Below are 23,886 nucleotides of genomic sequence, written 5' to 3' on the forward strand. Positions count from 1 at the left end.
CAACTACAGGTAATCAAGCTGTGATTGTGTTTGTAATTTGATTATGAAGTTTGCTTAAGATTATATGAGTTAGTTATATTTGAGTTTTGATTTGTGCAAGTCTTAGACTGAGTTCTTTCAGCTTAGCTGACTAGACCTAGTGTTTCTGACTCAGTCTATCTGACTGAGTAAATAATGTGAATCTGATTTACCTGAATCTATTGAAAAGCCAGGACTTCATGGTTCTTATGGACCTAATTCATTGAAATCAGTCTTCTGACTGAGTTGACTCGGTAACCAGGATTTGACCCGATCTGACTTAGTGACCTGACCAGTGGACCATTGACTTGACTTAGACTTTGACTCAGACTTAGACGTTAACCCATGACCGTTAGTTTGACCGTTAGTGACCGTTATTTGACCCATATGGGCCAGGCCTTAGATTAATGGGTCTGATTAGTAGGCTTGGGATTAGAGTCAGATTTCCTATTGAACATGAGTTGGACCTTTGTGGTCTGAATTAGACTTTGGTTTCTTCTACAAACTTGTAGATATTCATTAGATGTAGTTAGTGGACTATAGAACCAACCTAATTGAATTAGTAAACCTTAGATTTGCTAAAGATGGATAAATAAAAGGTGTAGAACCTTAAATGGGCTTAGAACCATTAGATACACTTGTATGATTCTTGTGTGAGCCATTTTGGCTAGATTCTTAGACTTCTTGTGTGACAAACAGTTAGTTATTAACAACGGTCGAATAATAGGATGAACCAGTGGATCGTGGATCTCGAGGTAAGCGTGGCTTGTCATCAAAAGAGGTGGGAATACATTTGACTCTTTTGTAACCATTGTTGTTTCTTTTACAAAAGTCTTTTTTATTAAACTCATGCATTGTCAGTTTGTTCATTCCATGTTTTGTTTAAATTGCATTACGATAATTCTGTTGATTCTGCTAATATTTTCATGGTTTGGAAGGGACCTGTAATGTTTTGTTGTCAGTATGAATTGTTATGGGAAATGAAAATTTCCACGTGTGGTATATAGGATACGCTCCTTCATATTTATATCTACATGAATTCTGCTTTTATGTGTATTATCGGTCAACAGGGGTGATATCAATAGCTATTAGGTGTGTAACTGGTTGACACCATATTATACATTGTTTGAAGAAGGAGTTTGTCCATATACATGTTTGTTTATTTTAGTGACTTGGTCACTTTTAATGTTACGGAAAAACATTATTGTTTTCCAAATCTTGCCATGATTACTTGAAATTTAAGTGTTAGTTCTACTAGGCACCCCTTTTAGGGATGATGTGTTCACCATTTCCACTTTCAGTTTCAGAGACAGATCAGAGTGCGGAGCGAAAGCTTCGAGGAGTTGACTCCGTTAATTAGTTAAATATTGCTATGTTTATTATGTTGTATATTTTATTTGCAAACCAAATGACTATTGTATATGTATCATTTGAGAGGAATTCTTGTATATATATTTCTGAGCGGGGCTAATTTTGGGTTAAGTTTTTGTAACATATTTCTTAATTGAATGTTTAAGTGAATGATTTAGATTTTTAGTCTCTTTATTAGTTAATCTCTTGGATTAGTTAGCTGCTAGCTTTGGGGGCGCTACAAGTTAGAGCGTCTGGGTTGTATCCCGCGGTAGAAAATTGTGTGGCCACTGATCAAATCACGGCGAACTGCTTCTTTGAGAAGTTTTTTGGTGAAATTGATACTATGCATTTTCCTTTTGGCGAGATGACCATTATCCCTAAATATGTCCAAAGAATACTAGGTCTAGAGGTTCTTGGGAAAGCCGTTAAGGAAGGAGATCACTCTAAGGACCTAAAATTGGCCAAGATCTATCAGCTGACTAAAAATTTGTTTGGGTGGGACCAGGAAACGACTATGGAAAATATGTACAAGACAAAGCGTACCAGGAAAAAGACTATCAAATTCGTCGATCTCGTTCGATTGTTTGGGCATACGAAGGGCAGGGAATTGAATCCCGAACAAATTCAGCAAACTGTTGATGCTTATCTGTTGTTCACATTGGGCTCCGTAATATTCCCTGACGCTAATGGTAACAGGGTGCATATGAACAACCTACAATACTTGGATCCCTTGGATAAAGTTTATGAGTATTCATGGGGCACTGCTTTCTTGGCACATTTTTTGGCAGAAATGCGTAGAGCTTCTAAGGCGAATGTCTGTCAATTTAATGGGAATTTCATTGTAATTCAGGTATAGTGAACTAGTTATTTTGTGATCATTGTCATTAATTTTGTTAGTTTTCAATTATTTCTTTTCTTATACATTTCATTGGAACGATCTTTCATCGGCATAGGTGTGGGCTTATGAACACTTCCCAACATTGTTCACGAAGTATAAATCGATGAAGTTAGTACGTGAATATCAAACGCAACAGCCTCTAGCTCAGAAATACTTTTTCAACAGTGCTCCGAAGCCGAATAACAAGAAACGTTTATTCGCCATAGGTTTGTGGGTAGACCTCTATGTAAACCCTCACGAGACTATAATTCGTCCGCTAGGGTCGCCTAGGGGTTTAAGGCTTGATGCATGTGCTAAATGCATCCTACAATAATAATGCAATGAATGAAAATTGGTAATGAAAGGAAACAATCGGTTTATATATGTCATAAGTAAAATCCGATTTCAAAACCGGGTTATCAAACATGTCAAGGTTAACCGATTATGGATGTCCTCTGTTAATTCGTAAACACCAGTCTAGAATCGGTTTACAAGTGAATGAACGTAAACCGATTCTGGGTACTGTTTACAAAAAAACAAATGTTTGATGTTTTGATGAACTCTCTAACATTAGTTAATCTCACATCCAAAACAAAATTAACCCTAATACGATTAATTAGTGCTAATTAATCAAGGGTAAAATAGGTAGTTTGGTAATTATTTTGATAAGGGGTGGTGTAAAGTGATTTCTAATGACCTTTTTTTGTCATCTAGATATAGGCTCCAATTAAGTGGTATAGGCCCCAATTTAGTCAGGATAATAAATCCCTTTTATAAAAGCTAGACTTGTTCCGTGAAAAGTTACAAACAATCTATTGAACTGTAGTTGTTACCTCTCTGTATATATATATATGTATATATATATATATATAGGGTTTTGTTATCTTGTGCACCCATGTACAAGATAAGAGCCAATCATTAGCCTTGGAAATGATAACAAATAAAAAAAAAATTATGAGAGATAATGTATTTGGCATTGGAGAAAGCAAATGTTCATAGATTTTTTGAATTTTTCTGTATAGAAGTGCAAACTTTACCTTCTTCAATGCAAAATACAACATCTCTCATAATTTTTTATTGTTTTTTTATCGTTTCCAAAACCTATGATTGGCTCTTATCTTGTGTATGGGTGCACAAAATAACAAAACCCATATATATATATATATATGCTTTTTGGTAGTAGTGCGGTTTCCTAGCATAAATTGTCTCTCGTTTGAGACTGCAAAACTTTTCATCAGATTTTGCTAGAATTTGTCTCTTGCAGTTTAAATATGCTACTCCCTCCGTACCACATATATACGCGGAGGAACCAATTCTCTTAGATTAAGAAATTTTTTTGATTTCATAATTTTCTATGTTTTTTCCTGTTTTACCCTTAATTATATTCCCAATGTTAGAGACATATACTCAATTGTGATGATTCCCAGGCAAATAAATAGGGGTAATATAATTAAAAAATCGTTTTGAAATTTGGACTCCGCCTATATAGTGGTACAAAGAAAAATGAAAATCCACCTATATAATAGGTATGGAGAGAGTATTAGTTTTTAAATTACCTCCAATTCTTTTTTTTACTTAAACAATTGAAAATTTTATTTTTGGAACAACATTCTTTATATAAAAACAGAGTTTTTTCGAACGTTGTGGTTAATTGGAGCTTCTGTTTGATTCTGGCCCCACCAAATTTTAAGAAAGGAAGTTTTTCACAGGTGTACAAATAGAAAAAGTGTAAAAGCCCCACGTAATCTTTTTTTTGGAAACAAATTTTTTTGTTGCCAATAAAAATTTATTCCGAAGAATAAAATATTACCAAAAATAATTAAGTCATCACGGTTTCGCCCAAGAACTAAATTAATCATGGATCAATCACAAAAGTAATCAGGCAATCAATCGCATCAGAAATTTAAAAAAAAATGTCCAATGTTCAATGTCCTGTTACAATTCTTCGAGTTTCTTTTTTCCTAATTACAACTTCGTTTTATCAGTTAAAATCAAATTGAAGTTAACGAATAAGTTAATCCCGATTATTACACTTCCGATGATGAGAAACTTAAAAAAATGATTAAATTGATCGTGGGTACTAACCTTTCGATCGGACGATATGTCTCTCTTGCGAATGGCATTATTATTGATCCTGTTTGACAAAAAAAATTACGCAATCGTTAGAATTTGAAACAGAAAAATAGAAGCAAATATCGATTAGCATACAAAAATACAGCAAACAAAAAACGGGCTCATACAAAACAAAACCCGAGCAATATTTCCGAATTAGTAAAATTATTTTCATGTTACTTTTCTTAATATTTTTTATCCCATAATTAAAATAAAATATATATAAAATAAAGAAAATTGATAAATGAGGTAGATACTCCCATTTATGGAGTTTATTATATTTGATACTAATAAAAAGGTGGATTTTAAATATTGTTATATCTTGATATGCCCTAGATTTTTTATTCTAAAATGTAAGTATGATGATACGGAGATAACAAAAATATCCAAATTTTAAAGATTTTGGTGGGTATCACGATTTTATTCTTTAAATAAAATATTTTTTACCTATTTCGCGGTTTTGTTTTTATGGAAATTTCGTGCTCATGCCATCTATATAAAGTGCTCCAGCAACATTGGGGTCATGTTGTTTCGGCGGTGAGTTTTTTCCCGGCTAGCGTTTTTTCTTTTTGCTTTTTTGATTCGTATTTTTATTATTGTTAATACTATTAGTAGTTAATATCCAATCTTTATGATGTTGTTTGGTTTTGGTTTGCAGATGTTGGTTGTGCTTCCATTTGCTTTAGGCTTTAGTGCCGATAATTAAATCAATGATGCCGTGTAAAAATGAGGTGATGAGTTTTGTTTTGCAGTGCTACGCATTTTTGTTGTTCCTACGCGTTTTTGTTGTTGTTGTTATTGTTTTTACTGTTATGTGATCTATCAATATTATGAAACGATTTAGTCGTTGTGCAGCTTTTTTTTTTCTTTGAAGCTCTTGGTGCAGTTGTTTGTTTCTTCTTGTGAACATATAAGGTAAGGGATTCTTTTTTCATATTAATATTTGTTACTTCCCTATGGTTTTCTTAGATTTTATTTTTTCGTTCTCAAAGTCAACCTAGATACTATTAAAAATCATGATTCTTCTACTTTTTGCTTGCATGTTATTTATTTGCACGATGTTGTTGTATGATTCTGCTTACCGTACCTGATCACCAATATAACTTAATTATTTAACTATAGGCGTACTTTTTATTTTCCATTCCTCTCAGATATCACAATATGCTACATTGTGGACGTGATGTTATTACTTTTCGAGTGTTTTCTACTTATTTAACACCACCAACTCTTTGACTTCATGTTGGGTTACAATGGTATTGTTTAATGGAAAGCTATATAACATGTGTCAGACATTCGTGGTTCAGAACTTAAGCATTTGCCTGCTTCTTTAATTTGGATAAACCTATTTGTGTTTAATGTGTTTAATAGTTGATCTAAGACTCTATAAGAGTATTAGTTTACATATCGGCATCAGTCGCAACAGCGAGTTACCAAAAGCCACACGAATGAGAGGATTACACGTTCTCTGAATTTAGTTAGTATTTATCTGTTTCATATTTGCTGCCCCACATGCCTATGTGATTAGACACGTATATCCTAGACCAATTCAGTTATACAACTCCTTATGGTGACGGCAGAAGCGGAAATAGGAGTTTTCAGTACCCTTCATTGACAATAACATCCCATCAACAACAGTTCTTGGATGTTGTTTCGAGATAATCTTTTGATTTTGTCGGGTAACATTTGAAGAAAAAAAAATTGTATACAGCGATCAATTGGATTTCAAAGAGTGGGTTCAATTCAATTAATTTCAAAGAGTAATTTATTTTTTCAGTATAATTCTAATAAATAATATGACAACATAATAGATATTTTCCAAAATTGAATCAAAAGATAATACCACATTATCATTTTCGAGTTTTTTTTTGTGTGGTAAATATAAATTTGATTCTAAAAACTCCAATGAACAAGGATATATATAGAAGGAAAAATATTTTTTCTCTTAAAAAAAGAAATTATATTTTTACATATTTTCTTAGTAAATATAAAACATTAATTCCAAATAGAGCACTATCTCCATGTATAAAAACGCTTGGGAAAAACCAAGCCTCATTCTCGCCATCGCTTGAATGCTTTTTTGTTATATTTATGGATGTTTATGTTGAATATTAATCTGATATGTGGATGTCGTTTTTGTTTTGCAGATATATTGGCGATTGTTTCTCTCATTTGAAAACTGCTCGGGTGAGTTTCATTTTCTTATTTCGAATTCTTCATTCAAGTGGGAAATTGCTAAGATTTTATTCTATGATAAAGTTTTAATGATTTGTAAAAAAAAAAAATTGTAAAAAAAATTCCTCTGTGTAGGGTTTATTGATGAATATGCGAGATTTGTGTCTCTTACTGTTTTCCAGGTGTTTATTATCGTCGACGTGTTGGAGTCATGTAACTCAATTTTTTTTCTTGAACGAATTCATACTGATTTTGATATTTTTTTTTTAGATATGGATTTTCAGTGCAAATGTTTTTATTGTGATTTATGATGATTATTGGATTGGGCTTTTTTTCGTTGAAGAAGATTTGGATATCAGTACCACAAGGGTACTTACGATTCTATATTTTCCCGATTGTATTTGATATCGAGCTGATTAACAAGTCCATAGTTTCTAAATTTGTTTTGCGATAAAATTCTTGATTCAGTGTGTGGCTAAACCTCTCATTGCCAATTATCTTAGAAATGGTTCTGGTTCATTGGTTTTCAATAATTAAATTTACCTTCTCTTGAAGCTCTCTTGACAGGGTTTCTTTCATGTTATTTGCATGAATTTTAGAGAATGGAATTAGTGTTCTTATTTTCCAAATTCATAAATATTTTTTTATGAAATAGCAATGGTGAACCCAAAGATGAAGACCTTGGATTTGTGTATGAACCCATAGTGAAGGTATTAATTTTGTTAAGTTTTTACGTTTCAAATTCATCCTATATTGTATTGTTTTGAAAAAATCGCACTCAATTTGCTCCTTGACTCAAAAAGATATATTAATTCTCCATGTATTCGCTTGGTTGATTTTTACCTGTGATTTGATCCAAATTTGCGCTTGATGCAGGAAGCAACTAGCAAACACAAGTCTGTAGCTGAAAAAGGTTAATAATGTGTCTCCAAATCATAGCCGGCCTGAATTTTTGAGCAGGACATCACCTCAGAGGCTGTATGGAAATACCATGTGGAGTAGCCCCAAACAGTCATTTGCTTAGGCCTACTCTCCCACAAAAGGTACTGCTTTAATTTCTACCTCAATATTCTCTCTTTTCTTTATTTTACTTACCCAGAGCTTATGTAGTGGATTCTACTTCAAGATTCTCTCTTTTATTTATTTTACTTACCCAAAGCTTATGTAGTGGATACATGTTTAGTGTATTGGCAGTTGGGTCTTAATTTTTCTATGAATTATTAAGAGGTTGATATATTTATTTTCTTGAAGCTCTTTCACCCGACTGAGATATGATACACCCTCACCATTTAGTATGAAATTTTTTTTATTTGGTTACATTAGGTATACCTTTTAGGCGGAACATTGTAGAACGAATACATATTTTTGCATATGCTCAACACTTCGTGAGGTACCTTTACAGATAACTCTTACATTTTATTACTGTTCTTGCCATCAAAAAGGAGATCAGTAAAAAATAATATGGGTCAGGGATTTATTGTGCTATATTTTTTTTTCTTTCGCTGTTATATGTCACCCCGCGGACTTATCCAAACTACTTTCTCTTGAGAACATGACGGTTGCAAACAGACCAAATTGAAAGTGCTAATACTTTAATGGGTTTTATGGAGTTCGAAAACATGGAAAAGATCTGAATTATGTAAAAAGCGCGCACCAGATTTCGTCTCGCCTGTTCATTTTTATCCATCTGTCTTCTCCACTGCTATTCAACTTGCTAGCATGGGTAAACATAGTAGTGACAAATCTGTTCGTTGTTTCTCCTCATGTTGTATTTTAGTGAACCCTACTCAAATCCTGCATAAAAATTTATGGCTGAAACATAAGCACTCGATTAGACCTCAAAGGTAAGATTTTTCCATACATGATGGTATCAACAAAACGTGAAGTGTGGTAGACAACTCATCAAAGAGTTACAGGGATCGACTAGAATTCACTCTGTAAACAAATGTATATCATCCCCACATTCTAACAAGATCGAACAATATAGGGAAAAACCACGGCCATGTAGATCTAGATTTAACTGACCTTCTTTAGTACCTGGAGGAACTTCATAGTTATTTCCATATTTTGTTCTCATTTGGTTCTCACTTTGTATTTGACAAGAAGCGCGTTTCATTTAAAACCACGAGGACCAACTAAATTTGCGTATATGAACAAAATCGGTGGGAGGGTCTTCTACGACCGCCCGTGGCTCTTCCACCATCGCCCAGTATAATTAGGTTTTCCAAAAATTATATTTACAACTTTTTTACTCACTTTATCCTGTTTTATCTCAAATAAATATAATATTTTATATTTTAACTTTATCCTATAAAATATTTTATATTAAAAAAAGAAAACAGTTGGACCCTAGAAAGCCTTCATTTTGCTTTGATTTTCATGTTTGTCCATCCACGTGGCTTGATAAAAAAAATATATTTGGTACCAAAGGAACTGCCCTAAGATTCTCATTACAATCACAAGCTAAACTCTGAGAAAAGTAAAAATAGAAAATTGTTCGAATTTTACATTTCAAAGCCGAGAACATGCTATAATTATTTGGTCAACCCTATGGTGTATTTTGGTAGCTTTAACTGAACAGGTAGACTTTAAAACTAAGAGTTTCTGATGATTTATTTTATATTATTTAGTAATTTTCAGTGATGTAGTTCTTAAAGTTTCATATTATACCAATCATTTAGTTGTATAAGATGTTAGATGATTTGTGCAAAAGAATTATTTAAATCCGGATGATTTGTACCAATGAATTATTTGAGTCCCGAAGATGTACACTAAACCATAATAACTTTTCTATTGAGAGAATTTTCATCTTACAACATTATATTTTTGTAACAGTTTTCATCTTAAAAGTCCTAATTTTTTGTGCCTTAACAGTTAATAATTCCGATGTAGCTTATTGTCTTCTTATTATCCTTGCTAATTGTCATCTCACATGCATCATTATTTTTCCTCTTATGATTCATACAGGTTATTATCCATATGATTTACAATGCTTATATGAGTTTTTCTGCACAGTTCTTCAATGACCATGACCATGAAAGATGATTTACTTTAATTCTATTTTGTGGATCTTACTAATTGGGATTGTTGATTTCAAAGATTTTTTGCGCGCTTTATTTGTATATGGAGAATAAAATGTTTAAATCGAATGCTCGTGTAATTGTAGTAGGTGTCTGTAAAACTGGTAAGTCATGTTTATAAGTCCCGATGTTAAAGAAAAAAAATCGTGTGGTTGTATATTTTATTATAAGGACTTTATTAGCATTTGAGTTTTTTGATATTTACATTATTAGCATAAAGAATGGTCCTAGGGATGAAATCCGATAAATGTAAATTGATAATGAGACAGCTTACAAACTTTAGGATCGTCGGATATCGTTGATTAGGATGAAATTGGGATGGTCGGATGCAACATTTGTCTCTCAAAATATTATCCGACCGTCCAAAGCTCAAAAATCCCTTCTGTTTTGTATTTGCGATTTTATTGTCTCTATATTATTTAAATTCTAATTTATTCTTAGTTTGATGATTTCCACGTAGAACCATTTTTAGGCAGGAGAGAGAAAACAAAAATCAAGAGAAAACCCATTAAACAACCAAAAAATCTCATTGCTCCCAATTATTTTGCCTTAAAAAATCCTCGCGTTTTTAGGGGCCACTCAAAAGGATTTAGGGGCCATAAATTTATACCCAGCCAAAGACTCTAAGTAAGGGGTACCCTATATGATATTGAAGTTACATAAATACCCTTCTGGTAAAACTGTATAAAAATCAAATCAAAAAAAATTCTACTCATTTCAACTCTTCTTCTTCCAGTTTCATATTATCTTCCGATTGTGGAAGAAAAAAAACTTTCCCTCGTTCAACCGAAACATCGCCGCAAATCGTAAAATCAAAACATCGTCGATTCGTTTATAAAACAATGGATAAGGGAAATGAAACCCACAGACCTAGAACCAAAAATGTTGCTCGGGGTCTCGATCCAAAGATTGGGATTTTAGCAAGAAATAAAGAAATTCTTGCTGCAAATGAAGAAGAACGCGAAGAATAAGTACCCGACAATGTAGTCGGTGGTGGCGATTCCGATAGTCAGACACTTCGTCAACTTCAAATGTCCCCAATTAGGTAAGAATCTATCATTTTTGGGGTTTATTTCGCTTTAATTCGACGAATCGAGAAAAAAAATTCTAGGGTTTTCGGTTATTTATCCAGATTCGGGCGATATTCATGCTTATTTACTTCCGAATGTAGTCGTGTTCTTCATTTCTCAAGAACATCGACAGTATTCGGGAGAAATATTTGTTGGTTATCTGCCGAATATTGTTGGTCATATCTTCCTGGATACAAACTGGTAATAATCGGCAGTTTAATGAATTTTTTTGCTCCCGAATATATTTAAGTAGACACACAGTATTCGGAAGTACACTCACTACTGAATATATATATTGAAAAAATCTCAAAATTTCTGATATAGGAAAAATCTCATTTTGGGGCCAGTATTTATTCGGAGTACAATATAATGTTTTATACCTCCGATTGTGTATGATAAAATTTTAGAGTTTCTGAACTCCAGTTGATGAATATTCGGTTGTAAACATGTTTAGTTATATTCCGATTGTTTTTCATTCGGGAAAAATATGTGTTTTCTTACTTCCGAATTTGTTTATTCGGGTTATAGTTGTGTACTTTGTCTTCCGATTGTGTAGGATGAAAATTTTAGAGCTTCTGAACTCCAATTGATGCATATTCGGTTGTAAATATGTATAGTTAGCTTTCAATTGTTTTATATTCGGGAACAGTATGTGTCTTCTTACTTCCGAATGTGTACATTCGGGTTATATTTCCATACTTTGTCTTCCGATTGTATAGTTTGTAAATATTGTTCCTTTCTTTGTTGTTTAGACAAAGTCGAGAAAGGAGGAAGAAAGTGACAGCTAGTGCTAGGATGGAAGGAGTGCAAAAGATAATTCAAGTGCTCAACAAAGCTTAGAAGAACAAAGCAGTCAACAAGGAGTGCAACCAAGTGCTGAACAAAGTGTAGAACAACAAGGCAGTGAACAAGGGGTGCAACCAAGTGTTGAACAAGCCTCTAAACAAAGTGCAGAACTAACTGCTCCACAAGTTACACCCCACCATGAAATTGAACCAGTTGATCCAGTGCCAAGAGTAGAAGAAGAAGGACAACCAAGTGGTACCCAAAAAGCCAAAAAAGGAAAAGATGGTGTAAAGAAGGATATTTCTAAGAAAGCATCACATCTTGTCCCTCAGCACTTGAAGAAGAAGGGTATTCCAGCAGGCACAATCCTTGGGCTACCAGCGGATGGAGGAAAATTGCTATTTGGATACAAAGACTCATGGGCCAGAGAAATATACGAAACCGAGGTAATAAAATTATTATTTTTTATTAATGTATTGTATATGTGTTATATCGTAATATTTGTATTAAGGATTTTTTTATGTACTTTAATAGGATCATCAAAATGCGGTCCGTCTACTCAAACCTACCACCGCACCAACAAAAATGCTTGCGTGGCCTTTATCCGGTGAATGTGAAAGGTTCAAGTCAATTGTTGCCAACTCGGGGTTAGCTAATGCCGCCGAGAATTCATTGTTGGAATATGATCGTGTGGCCATATCGACGTTCGTGGAGAGAATGTATCCTGAGACCGATACTTTCCATATGTCGTTTGGGGAGATGACGATTACCCTGGATGATGTTGTGCAGATTCTTAACCTTCCCGACCAAGGCACAACTGTGAAATTTAACTACACAAGCAGTTAAGTTGGGCACAACTTTATGCTCTAACTAAAAAGTGCTTAGGTTGGGATGAAGAGACAACAACAACAGAGTTTAATAGGCATGCAAGTTACAGAACAAAACAGATCAACATTACAGCTTTGATGAATATGTTCCGAGGCACCTTGGAGAAGGAAAAGAATGGAACGTTAACTGATGAGCAAGTGAACCACGCTGCCACCGCATATCTCCCTTGTGTATTGGGATGTGTCATATTCCCCAATACTTCTGGCAACCAGATCGACGCCAACCTTATACAACTTTTGGATCCTCTCCATGAAGTCGGTGACTATTCTTGGGGCACGGCATGCCTAGCATTCTTGATGGAAGAGTTGAGAAAGGTTTCGAGGCTAGGAACCTGCCAAGTTGCCGGGAACGTGGCTCTATTGCAGGTTTTTTCTTTAACTCTATAACTCACTCTATAGTTATTCGGTAGACAATACATATGATGCATATTCATAACTCCAAATGACGCATATTCGGTAGGAATGATCCATCTTTTTCCGAATGTTGGTTATTCGGTGGCTAGGTACTTATTTTGTTTCCGATTATATATATCGGAAATATTCTTTTGATATTAGAACCGAATAACAGGCCAGAAAACTATAGGTTACTGAACTCCAAATGACGCATATTCGGTAGGAAATGATCCATCTTTTTCCGAATGTTGGTTATTCGGTGGATAGGTACTAGTTTTTTTCCGATTATATATAATCGGAAATATTCTTTTGATATTAGAACCGAATATACAGGCCAGAAAAACTATAGGTTACTGAACTCCAAATGACGCATATTCGGTAGGAAATGAGCCATCTCTTTTTCCGAATGTTGGTTATTCGGTGGAGGTACTTATTTTGTTTCCGATTATATACGGAAATCATTTGATATTAGAACCGAATATACAGGCCAGAAAAACTATAGGTTACTGAACTCCAAATGACGCATATTCGGTAGGAAATGATCCATCTCTTTTTCCGAATGTTGGTTATTCGGTGGATAGGTACTCAGTTTTATTTCCGATTATATATAATCGGAAATAATGTTTGGAAATTACTACCGAATATACACAATCTATTTACTAAAACTTGGTTTCTTATGTATATAGGCATGGATCTATGACCACTTCCCTATCCTGAAGTTGGCCGGAGAGAACCCGGGGTGGTGCAAAGGTACTCCTAGAGGAACAAAGTATATATTTGAAGACAACCGTTCTAGGACAAAAGAGCAGCAGTTGATTCGCATGAGGAGATTTTGGACCAATTGAAGGCCTCGGACGTATGCTTTGATCCATACAAGGAAGATCGAGCCAGTGGGCATATAAATGTCGGTCGGACTTGTCCCTTTATTTTGGACCATTGTGGCACCCCACAGGATATGTGATGTATAACCCCTCTAGGGTGATGCGACAACACGGGTATATACAACATCAACCTGTGGAGAAAATGGGGGATTACTACAAATTGGAGTTGGAGTTGTGCTCTTCTAGTGGTGATAATCTCACGATTGTTCACACAGGCCCACCTACTGTTCTTGATAACTGGGATAAGAGGAATGACTTCATTATCGACACTGGTAGACGAACCACCCGAGGTGATGAAAATTCTCCAGACTATATGAGTTGGTATAACAAGGTATCACATCCTTTGGTTATCCGTGAAATCAAATCCAACACTACTGCGGCGGGTTCAAGTTATAATTGTATCATCAAAGACAAACCAGCTGGTTATGATAGACTGGTGCGTGTTCTTATATTTTTGTTCATTTTATATTATTCCTATAAATCTTAGGTAATTACCGTTTGATGTTATGTCATTACGTATAAAAAACAGGTGAATAGGTTCAAGCGTGTTTCCAAAATGTTAACTGCATGCCTGAAGAGCGGAGATCCCATGCCAGCTGAGAAGATCAAAGAGGCTATAGATCTAGTTGATAATATGGATAACGAAGATTATGCTGCCCAGTTTGGGGAGAAAGTCACGAAGAGGCATCAGCCCAAGGTGGCAGTATCAAAGACGGGTAAAAGAACTCGAGCTTCATCGAGCGCTGAAGTTGCTCCAACTGAAGCTGCTCCAACTGAAGGTGCTCAAACCCGTGGTCGTGCAGGACTGGGAGGTAGTCACGGTCGTAAAGTAAAGAAGAGAAGATAAATAACAATGATTTGTGTTGTACATTCGGAAGTTTGGGTAACTAAGTTAGACAAGTTCAAATGACAATGATTTGTGTGGTACATTCGAAAATTTTGGTAACTAAGTTAACTTCTGATTATTTCAAGTTCAAAATTTGAAAAGTATCAGTTTTTCCCAAATTCTGATTTTTGGGCCATCGTACATTCGGGACTTTACAAAAAAAATTATCCTCCGAATATTACAAGTTCAAAACAAACCATGTCATGGCTCTAGGTGGTTCCAAGGGCCAATATAGAAGGTTAGACAGCCCAAATTCGGAAGTTTTGGTAACTGAGTTGACTTCCGATTATTTCAAGTTCAAAATTTGAAAAGTATCAGTTTTTCCCAAATTCTGATTTTTGGGCCATCGTACATTCGGGACTTTACAAAAAAAATTATCCTCCGAATATTACAAGTTCAAAACAAACCATGCCATGGCTCTAGGTGGTTCCAAGGGCCAATATAGAAGGTTAGACATCCCATATTCGGAAGTTTTGGTAACTAAGTTAACTTCCGATTATTTCAAGTTCAAAATTTGAAAAGTATCAGTTTTTCCCAAATTCTGATTTTTGGGTCATCGTACATTCGGGACTTTACAAAAAAAATTATCCTTCGAATATTTCAAGTTCAAAACAAACCATGCCATGGCTCTAGGTGGTTCCAAGGGCCAATATAGAAGGTTAGACATCCCATATTCGGAAGTTTTGGTAACTGAGTTGACATCCGATTATTTCAAGTTCAAAATTTGAAAAGTATCAGTTTTTCCCAAATTCTGATTTTTGGGACATCGTACATTCGGGACTTTACAAAAAAATTATCCTCAGAATAATATAGTCGTGTTTAGAAGTACCAACCTAATCGGTAGATAAAAATTTAAGTTCGCTACCGAATGTCTTATTCGGAGGGAATACGTGTATCGTTAGCAACCGATTGTAGTGCATCATTGATACGAAACCTCAACGGCCATATTTTCAGAAACCTCAACGGCCATATTTTCAAAAATTAGAGTCGTTGGAACTCTAATCTATATAAGGAGGGTAACCCCTCTCAGTTATTATTGAGTAAAAAATCAGAATGAAAAACCTTTTCAATGGCAAGTCCATCATCAATCGACAACATACTTCGAAGATGCAAGCGAACAACTACATCAATTGCAGCAATGGAAGAAGAAATACAAAAAAAGGAACAATAACCCTTGGAAAATTATCACCGTTATAAATGGACCTCAACGTCTCCAACATCCAAATGAAACTCACATTGTTCTCATGATCCATTAAACCCCATGCAATCGTAAACGTGTTTTTGTCCGAAGTATGGCAACCAATGTTCAACAACGGCATGTTATACTTGTTTGTCTTATAAGTAGCATCTATCAACAAAATTTGATGAAAGCATTGAGCCAATTGGATCATTTCGGGATGTGCCAAGAAAATACGAACCACTATACCATCCTTTTCTTCCCTTCTCAAGGTGTAGCCGTGTAACTCCGCTAACCACTCCGATTGTTGCATGACCGTTCTACCATCCCATTCAGTCCTTTTGATCGTAGCTAGGGCCGACTTAATTGTAGACAAAGAAGACAAGTTTTCGGGGTCGTCCGCCTTTATTTTACTTAAGATCGCACTCGCTTTTTGGATCCGCATAGACCTCACCGTATGCATTTGATGTGGTTTTAACTTGGCAACCATTACATGTCCAATTAAATCTAACGGATCATCATGGTTGTGACAACCGTTATCAACTTTATACATTTTATACTCTTTACCTTTAATACCATCGGGCTTATAAAAGACAATCTTAAATGGGCATCCTATCTTCTTGGTATTGCTTCGGTATTTCCTATTCGTCTTCCGTACGTACTTACTATTCTTTCCCTCGTGACTCTTTCGCGTCCCACCTCTCTCACAAATCATTTCAAATCGAGTGTCACTAACATGATTATTTTGAACTACCACGCACATGTTATCTTTTGCCTTGTTCATAAGCCATTCCTTTGCCTCCTTCTTACTTCCAAATGTCTAAACGTGCATAAAACAAAACAAATCTAATAAGCATAACCATTTAACATATAAATTTTGAAAAAAAACGAAAAGTAGTAATGAGTATACCAAATCGTTTGCATAGTATAGGGAAGTGTTGGGCCTCAAATAGAAATCATCAACAAACTCTTCAACGGCCTGCATATGAAAGCAACAAAATATTATACAATAATTAGAGGTTATTAAATAAGTAAAACTCCCGAATATACTATATTCGGAATCCTATCGATTACCCAAAACACCCGATTTATGCAAATGAATGTACACAGTTTACTGAGTGCAAAAAAATGATATAACCGGAATCTAAAATATATAGTACAACAGCCGAATATAAATAACCGGGAGATAACTTTAATCGGTAAACATCCGATTTTAAAGTTTTCGGAAATTTTATTTTGAGTCCACTGTTATATTCGGCAGTCAAATAATGTTAAACTATTACCGATTGTAAAGGATAAGAATACTGAGTTTTGAAATTTTTTGAGGAATTCGTTTTTGGGGCCATTCGGAGGTAAATAACTCTACATAACTACCGAATGTAGATTTTTTTGGAAAACCAGTTTGGGGTTTTTTCTCATATTCGGCAGTAAACTACTATCTTGGAACTACCGAATATACATATTTGGTACTCAGTGTGTTATGTTCGTAAGTTTATTCGAGAAATTATCTACCGAATCTGGGTAGTTCATGGCATTCAATGCATGCAATAATCGGTTTTTCTTGTTTACAAACGCATGCAAATCGAGTATTTGAGTTTCTTAACACAATACCTGTGTTTTACATGCATCGTTAGCTTCAATATCAGGCGATTCTCCATTTTCTTCCATGAAAGGGTCGTCTAGGTTTTCCTCTCCACAAAAGTTTGGATCATTCAACATATACCCCAAATCGTCTTCTCTAAACGGTCGTGAACCCTCAACATTTTGTTCTTCGCCATGAGTCTCACCTTCTTCTTCATATCCATCCATTTTTGTAGTGATAAAATGGGTTTTCCCTTTTTTCCTTCACATTCTTCTCTATAACTCTAACAACTCAAAAATGAAAAAGAAATGGAAAAAATGAAACATAAATCATTCTAATACTGCACCGACTACAATCGGAAGTCTGGGTAATATTTTGGCTTCCGATTACAATCGGAGGATAACAATGTTATCATATCCTCCGAATATATAAGGGTAATTTCGCCATTAGGAATTACGCGAGATAAGGGCTGGCTACATTTTCCCTTTGGGTGACCTTTTTTGTTTTATTGTTGGCCCCTAAATCCTTTTGAATGGCCCCTAAAAACGCGAGGTAAAAAATACCCAACACAGTCACATGACTTAATTGAGATTAATGAATATTTAGAAAATCAAGTAACTGGACAATTTTTTTTAGGGATATAATGTATCATAATTTCGATAACGCTTTGGCTGATGAAATAAAAAAATAAATAAATAAATAATTGAGCGGACCAACAGAGATGAGAGTATATAAATGCATGAGCTTTAGAAATTTAAAGAATGTCAATTCAATGAAAGATTGGTACCATAACACTCTTAATCAATTTATGAAACTTGAATAAATACCATATGCTTTGAAGATGTCTAAGGTGTCCTACGAGTCCCATATTACATAAAGGTTTTCATATTTTTCCAAGAATTTTCTGATTTCTCCCTACTCTGAAATCATATACAAACTTAAAACATAATATGAGTTTAATTTTAAATAGTCCATTAGGCTAGAAATTCATATTGGATTCTAGGAATTATAAAACATGAAACTTAAATATCATATGAAGCACTACTATGGTAAACTTTTCGTTTTTTTTTTTTTTTAATTTCGCGTAAAAACTTGTAAACCTTTATTTTAGGAAAAATTCTATTACACTCTTTTTTCTTTTTCTTTTTTTGAAGCAATTATACTACATTCTATTATTTTTTCAATAATATCCTCTTATTTATTTGCATTGATATGAAGTTAAAAAATGATCAAATATTTGACAACCGAAAACCAGACCCGTGCGTAGCACGGGTGACCAACTAGTATAACTTAAAGTTAAAGTGCAACATTGCTAATGGGTCTCCGTCTTCCAGGACAACTTCAAACACTAATGGGCTAATGGGCCCTCTTTCGATGTTGGACGTATAATCGTTCGTTAAGCCTAGCAAAAGTACTCCTCCATCGATGTGTATACGTGTCAGAGACTCGAGAGTAACCAAAACAATAACTCTAATTCACTTCGGAAATCTCCCGAAGTGATCACCGAGTGACACAACATTCCCGGCCCCACTTTATACGGTTCTAATCCCGAAGCTCGAACCATTATCTTACTGCCGCACGATTTGCTTTCGGTGGCTTTCTCAGTGGAAAGCTTCGGTGCGTCTAGCACTACTCAAAACAAAAATGTTAAAAAAATGAGAAATCAATCATGGATTGCCACGTTGATTAATGAAATCCTGCTAATCTATCCGACTCTTAAAGTATATCCACCTCACAACTAATAGCCCAAACTATTTAATTTTAATAGTATGCCTTTCAATCTAGTGATAACTTCTTGTCCACAGACATATCTGCATTGTGTATTTAAAACATCATTAACTATAAATGTTACGATGATAACCGAAATAATCTGATTCAAGAGTTTTCTCATCATCCTAAATACATTTGAGTCATGTATTACCCTAACTATATTGTTTATAGATATACTATCTCTGTTTCTTACGATATATTACCATTTAGTCTGAAGATAGCCAAATTGAAAAGTAGTGGCATCTTTTTTTTAGAAAAAATGGCGAGAGTAGTTTAGTTTAGGTTTATTTTCTTATTAATTTTCTTTTGTATGAAAAAAAAACTATTTTCTTATTAAGACTTAATAGCACTGGATGAATAAACTTAATAGCACCGAGTGAATAACATCCCGTTAAGACGTGTAAAATTTACTGAAAGGAGTAGCACTTGAACTGCTGAATGTATGTATATCCTGTTCCTCGGCTTGTCAGTTGATTTCTGGGCCCCTTCTTAATAGGCGTTGCTGGAATAATTGCCACAGAGGCTTGATAAGGCGGTAGAGGCCCTTTTCGATGGTTTGAAGTTTGGATCGTGAAAACAAAGAGCTTGAAGCTGCATTCAAGTTAGATAATATTATTTTTTTTCTTTTCTCTCACGGGGAGGTTTCTGTGGCCAGGATGGAGTCTGCCACTGCTGCCGTATGATTTAGTATTGTGCATGTAAGGCCAATTAGTCGATACATATATCGAAACTTTTCTTTTGTTGGTCAAAGTTTTATACAAGCTAGACTTTTTCTGTGAAAAGTTGCAAACAATCTATTGAACCATATAGTGATGTAGATGTTACCTGTATATATATATATATATATATATATATATATATATATATATATATATATATATATATATGCTCTTGGGTAGTAGTGCGGTTTCCTAGTATAAATTGTCTCTCGTTTGAGACTGCAAAAAATTTCATCATATTTTGCTAGAATTTGTCTCTTGAAGATTAAATATGATACTCCATTTTTTTTACTCAAAAATTTGAAAATTTTGTTTTTGGAACAACATATCCAAACGCACACTAATGGGCTAATGGGCCCTCTATGATGTTGGACGTATAATCGGTTCGTTAAGCCTACCAAAAGTACTCCTCCATCAATCTGTATACGTGTCAGAGACTCGAGAGTAAACGAAAATGTTAAAAAAATGAGAAATCAATCATGGATTGCCACGAGTCGGACAGATTAGTGAGATCCTGCTAATCTGGGCACTGTCCTGATAATCTTGATTCTTGACATAAAATCCCACATGTTGTCCACTTCCATTGAGCAGACCACGTTTAGTTTTAGGATTAGGAATCATATTAGAAAAGAACAGGACTAATAACAACCCTGATGATAATCTAAGCAAATTTGGCAATTATTCAACATTGCAGCTGAATTGATAAAGACACATTTATCAATAGTATTGCGCCTTTTGGTTAAAAAGACAGATTTATTGAGTAAAGCGCTACATCCAAATTCGCTTTGAGACGCTTTGGGCATGGTGCCGCCCCATGGTCCAAATCTGCTCTTGAACAAGTAGTAGAGCAGAAGTGTCAAATAAGTTACAAAACAATTAAACAATCTGGATGCGAAGACGCAAATTCAACACTTATGTTTCGGTGTTGTCTGGCAGTGGATCACCGGACAAGAAAGAGCGAATGAGAGCGAGAGATTCAGTGGGTTTATTGAGAGGAACCAAGTGACCCGCTCCTTTAACTGTCACAAAACTGAATCCGTTTTCATATTCCACTATTCTTCCTCCGACCTGCCAATTTCCCATCAACCAAAACAACCAAACTTAGAAAATGTGCAAATTGACAGTCACTTTATATCAACAGGTCGACACAATTAACAGTGCCGTCAAGTAATATAACTAAACCGGAGCGAACTCAGCATAACCATCATCGTGTACAGATGATGCACTGCCTTCTTTTAGCGAGCAGCCGGCCAAAATTAGCAAGAAACTTCTGAGTCCTGACAGCCGGTTGGTGGGACCCAAAACCATATCCTAGGTAATATTATTAGCATTTAAAAATTGTGGGACCACAAGTCACACAAGAAAGCAAGCAACTGACCTGATTCTCGTGGTACCAAGTACGCCATGGAGATTTCAAGGATAGACCTAAAGCTTCAGTCCAATACCTTGATCCAATCACGGGAACCCTACCATCTGTGTCACCACTGTTCATTGCCCAGACACAACAAAATACTACTCAAAAGTTATCTGACAAAAATTGATTGGCTGAAACTGAAAGCTTAAACTAAATCACGTGATCTCCCCAACATACACGTGAATTTCAGTCTAACCTCTAGCTAAAAAAATCTCCATATTTTTTCAAGTGGATTCTTTTTATAGACTAATAAAAAAGTTAAGAAAGATAGCAAAGGAACCTGTAAATCCAAATCTTCAAACCAGCTTTGATAAGTTTGGTGTAAATGGGTAGAATTGAAAATACAGTAAAATTGTATGTATACAATATCGAATTACTGCAAAAAAAAAAATACCAACAAAAATTAAAATCAGCATTAACACCCGACGAGTATACCACTCATTAGAGAAGAAAGCAATAAATGATTGTGTATGGAAAAGTATTAGCAATGTGTTTATATAACAATCACTCACTTGCAAACTTTCCATTTTCCTGTTTTAGCATGAAGAGCTGATTGAACATCAGCCGTATTGAAATATTCTTCTGTGTATGTAGAAAAACATGGATCATAACCTCCGAAAATTCTCATTCTACTCAACCCGCTGTGATGTGCCTGAAATCATTTCACAGTGACATAACTAGGGGTTTTTATATACCGTACTAAGAAACCAAAGCTAATTGTAAAGGCGTACGCATGTATATAGTATGTTATTACCTTTTCAACAAGATCCTCGGCCAAGGCAGATGTTTTATTTTTGAGGCACGTTGGGGCGTAAATATTGTATATATCAATCTTTTTGTATTCTTTGAAAACTAAATTCATGGCTTTTTGACAATCAACTGGCCAATCCAGATGCTTGAAGTCGCATGCAATACTTGCTTGGTCATAAACTTGGTTTGATATAACTGCATGACTCCATGCGTATTCCAGTAATCCCCTTGAATCATAGAAGTCATCAGTCTCAGGATTTCCCACCTGCCATTATACCGAGCAATTTGTTATCCCTTGGATGCATAGAACTAATTTAAATTGTAATGATTAAGTTGACTTAAGTTACTGACTACATACTAGGAAGCCTTTCAGATTAACAAGTGGGTAATTCTGTGTATCTGAATTTCGAGTGTAGATGAGATCAGCTAGTTGAGGCACATAATGACCTACCGACAGAAGAAAAACAAGAACAATTTAGAAATTATTATACAGTAACTTAGAGTACTAATTGGCTTTTATTGTTATTTACCTGCATAACTCTCTCCTGATAAGAAAAAATCATGGGACTTAAACTGTGGAAATCTTTCCAGCCAATTGACTACGAAAATATATGCATCCTCGGCTGCATAAAAAAGAACAAATGGAAAAAAATCAACATCAAAAGATCTGGTGAGATGATAAGATGAAAATCAATCGTTAAATCAGAATTATTACCCACAAACTCATCATTCAGTTGAGTGAGATCAGAGGATGTGTTAGTGTAAGAAAATCCAACTCCAACTGGGGACTCAACAAACAGTAAATTAGCCTCTGCAGAAGAGCCAAAACAAGTAGCTGTCAGTGAAAATGAAAGAGATACAAAGATATTTTTATCTCACTTTACAAATAAAAAGATGCCGTTTTCCAGGAGTCAATTGGACTGACCAAGTCAAAATGATACTGATCTTGGCAAAGACAAGGACATTGTTAACTTATTCATTGAATCTATTTCCAAGAACTTGGACTGCAATGCCAGCAACAAAACAAAAACACACTAGAGATAGAAGATAAGATAAAACCTTTGTTCCAAGAAAAGCTATTGAAATCAAGTCCATCTCCCTTTTGATTAACTCTAAGAGGACCTAACTCAATAGCTGCACCATAACCTATGGATGAACAACCAGGACCTGAAATTTTACAACACTAGTTCAATTAAACTTACTCTTTAGCAACGTAATTAACAAATACTCAAAGAAAGTTATGAGCTTCTTCTGTATTAGATTGCAGTAAGCTAAAGACATAAACATACCTCCATTAAGCCAGAGCAGTAGCGGTTTCTCAGAGGGCTGAGTCTGAGCTTCAAAGAACCAGTAGAACAGGGCCCTACCATGATCTTCATTAACAGTTATGTAACCTGAGAAGTGTGATATGTTTGTGCCTGATGATGGTTGGCCTGGTAGAGGATTTATTACTCTATCGGACTCTTGTTGTTGCTGGGATTCAATAAAGCAACTGCAGTATGACAGAAAGAACAGCACTGAAAGTTGAAGAATAACCCAAGCATCTACCTTAATTTTTAAGGTCATGTTTATGATTCACTCATAAATGCTACTCCCACCACCACTATTACTACTACTACTTAAGGATAGACTATATTTATAGGAGAGGGACTGAGTCAAATGAAGTACCTACACTATAGAAACTCCAAGTGTGGAAACTATCTAAGGTTTCGCGAACTACTGTTTGACTTTGTCAATTAAAGTGCCTTTTACCTTGCAATATCTTACACTGTCACTGTCTCGATCATGCACTGAGGTCATCCACAATAACGGGGTGTTTATGTGATGTCAGAGCTACGGCTAGCTCGTATATGGTTAGCACCCACTAGGCCTTATACGGATTCAAGAATGTACTGGGTTCAATATCTATGGTTAACTGCAACGTAAGCTTTGGTTTCACACTTGTGTGGACCTGCATGG

At 35.1% G+C, this 23,886-nt stretch overlaps 1 protein-coding gene across 1 annotated transcript; it reads right to left on the bottom strand.

Moving 5' to 3' along the window:
• Nucleotides 1–20,441: 20,441 nt before the first annotated feature.
• Nucleotides 20,442–23,573, bottom strand: LOC113325960 (serine carboxypeptidase-like 26). The gene is made up of 10 exons (XM_026573787.1): nucleotides 23,217–23,573; nucleotides 22,987–23,094; nucleotides 22,643–22,738; nucleotides 22,458–22,550; nucleotides 22,286–22,374; nucleotides 21,932–22,192; nucleotides 21,690–21,829; nucleotides 21,458–21,553; nucleotides 21,142–21,247; nucleotides 20,442–20,831 (listed from the first exon to the last, which is right to left on the bottom strand). The coding sequence occupies exons 1-10, from the start codon at nucleotides 23,491–23,493 to the stop codon at nucleotides 20,676–20,678; spliced, it is 1,422 nt and encodes a 473-aa protein (XP_026429572.1). The 5' UTR covers nucleotides 23,494–23,573; the 3' UTR covers nucleotides 20,442–20,675.
• Nucleotides 23,574–23,886: the final 313 nt, after the last annotated feature.

Source organism: Papaver somniferum, unplaced genomic scaffold (genome assembly GCF_003573695.1).
Source record: "Papaver somniferum cultivar HN1 unplaced genomic scaffold, ASM357369v1 unplaced-scaffold_10, whole genome shotgun sequence".
NCBI lineage: Eukaryota > Viridiplantae > Streptophyta > Magnoliopsida > Ranunculales > Papaveraceae > Papaver > Papaver somniferum.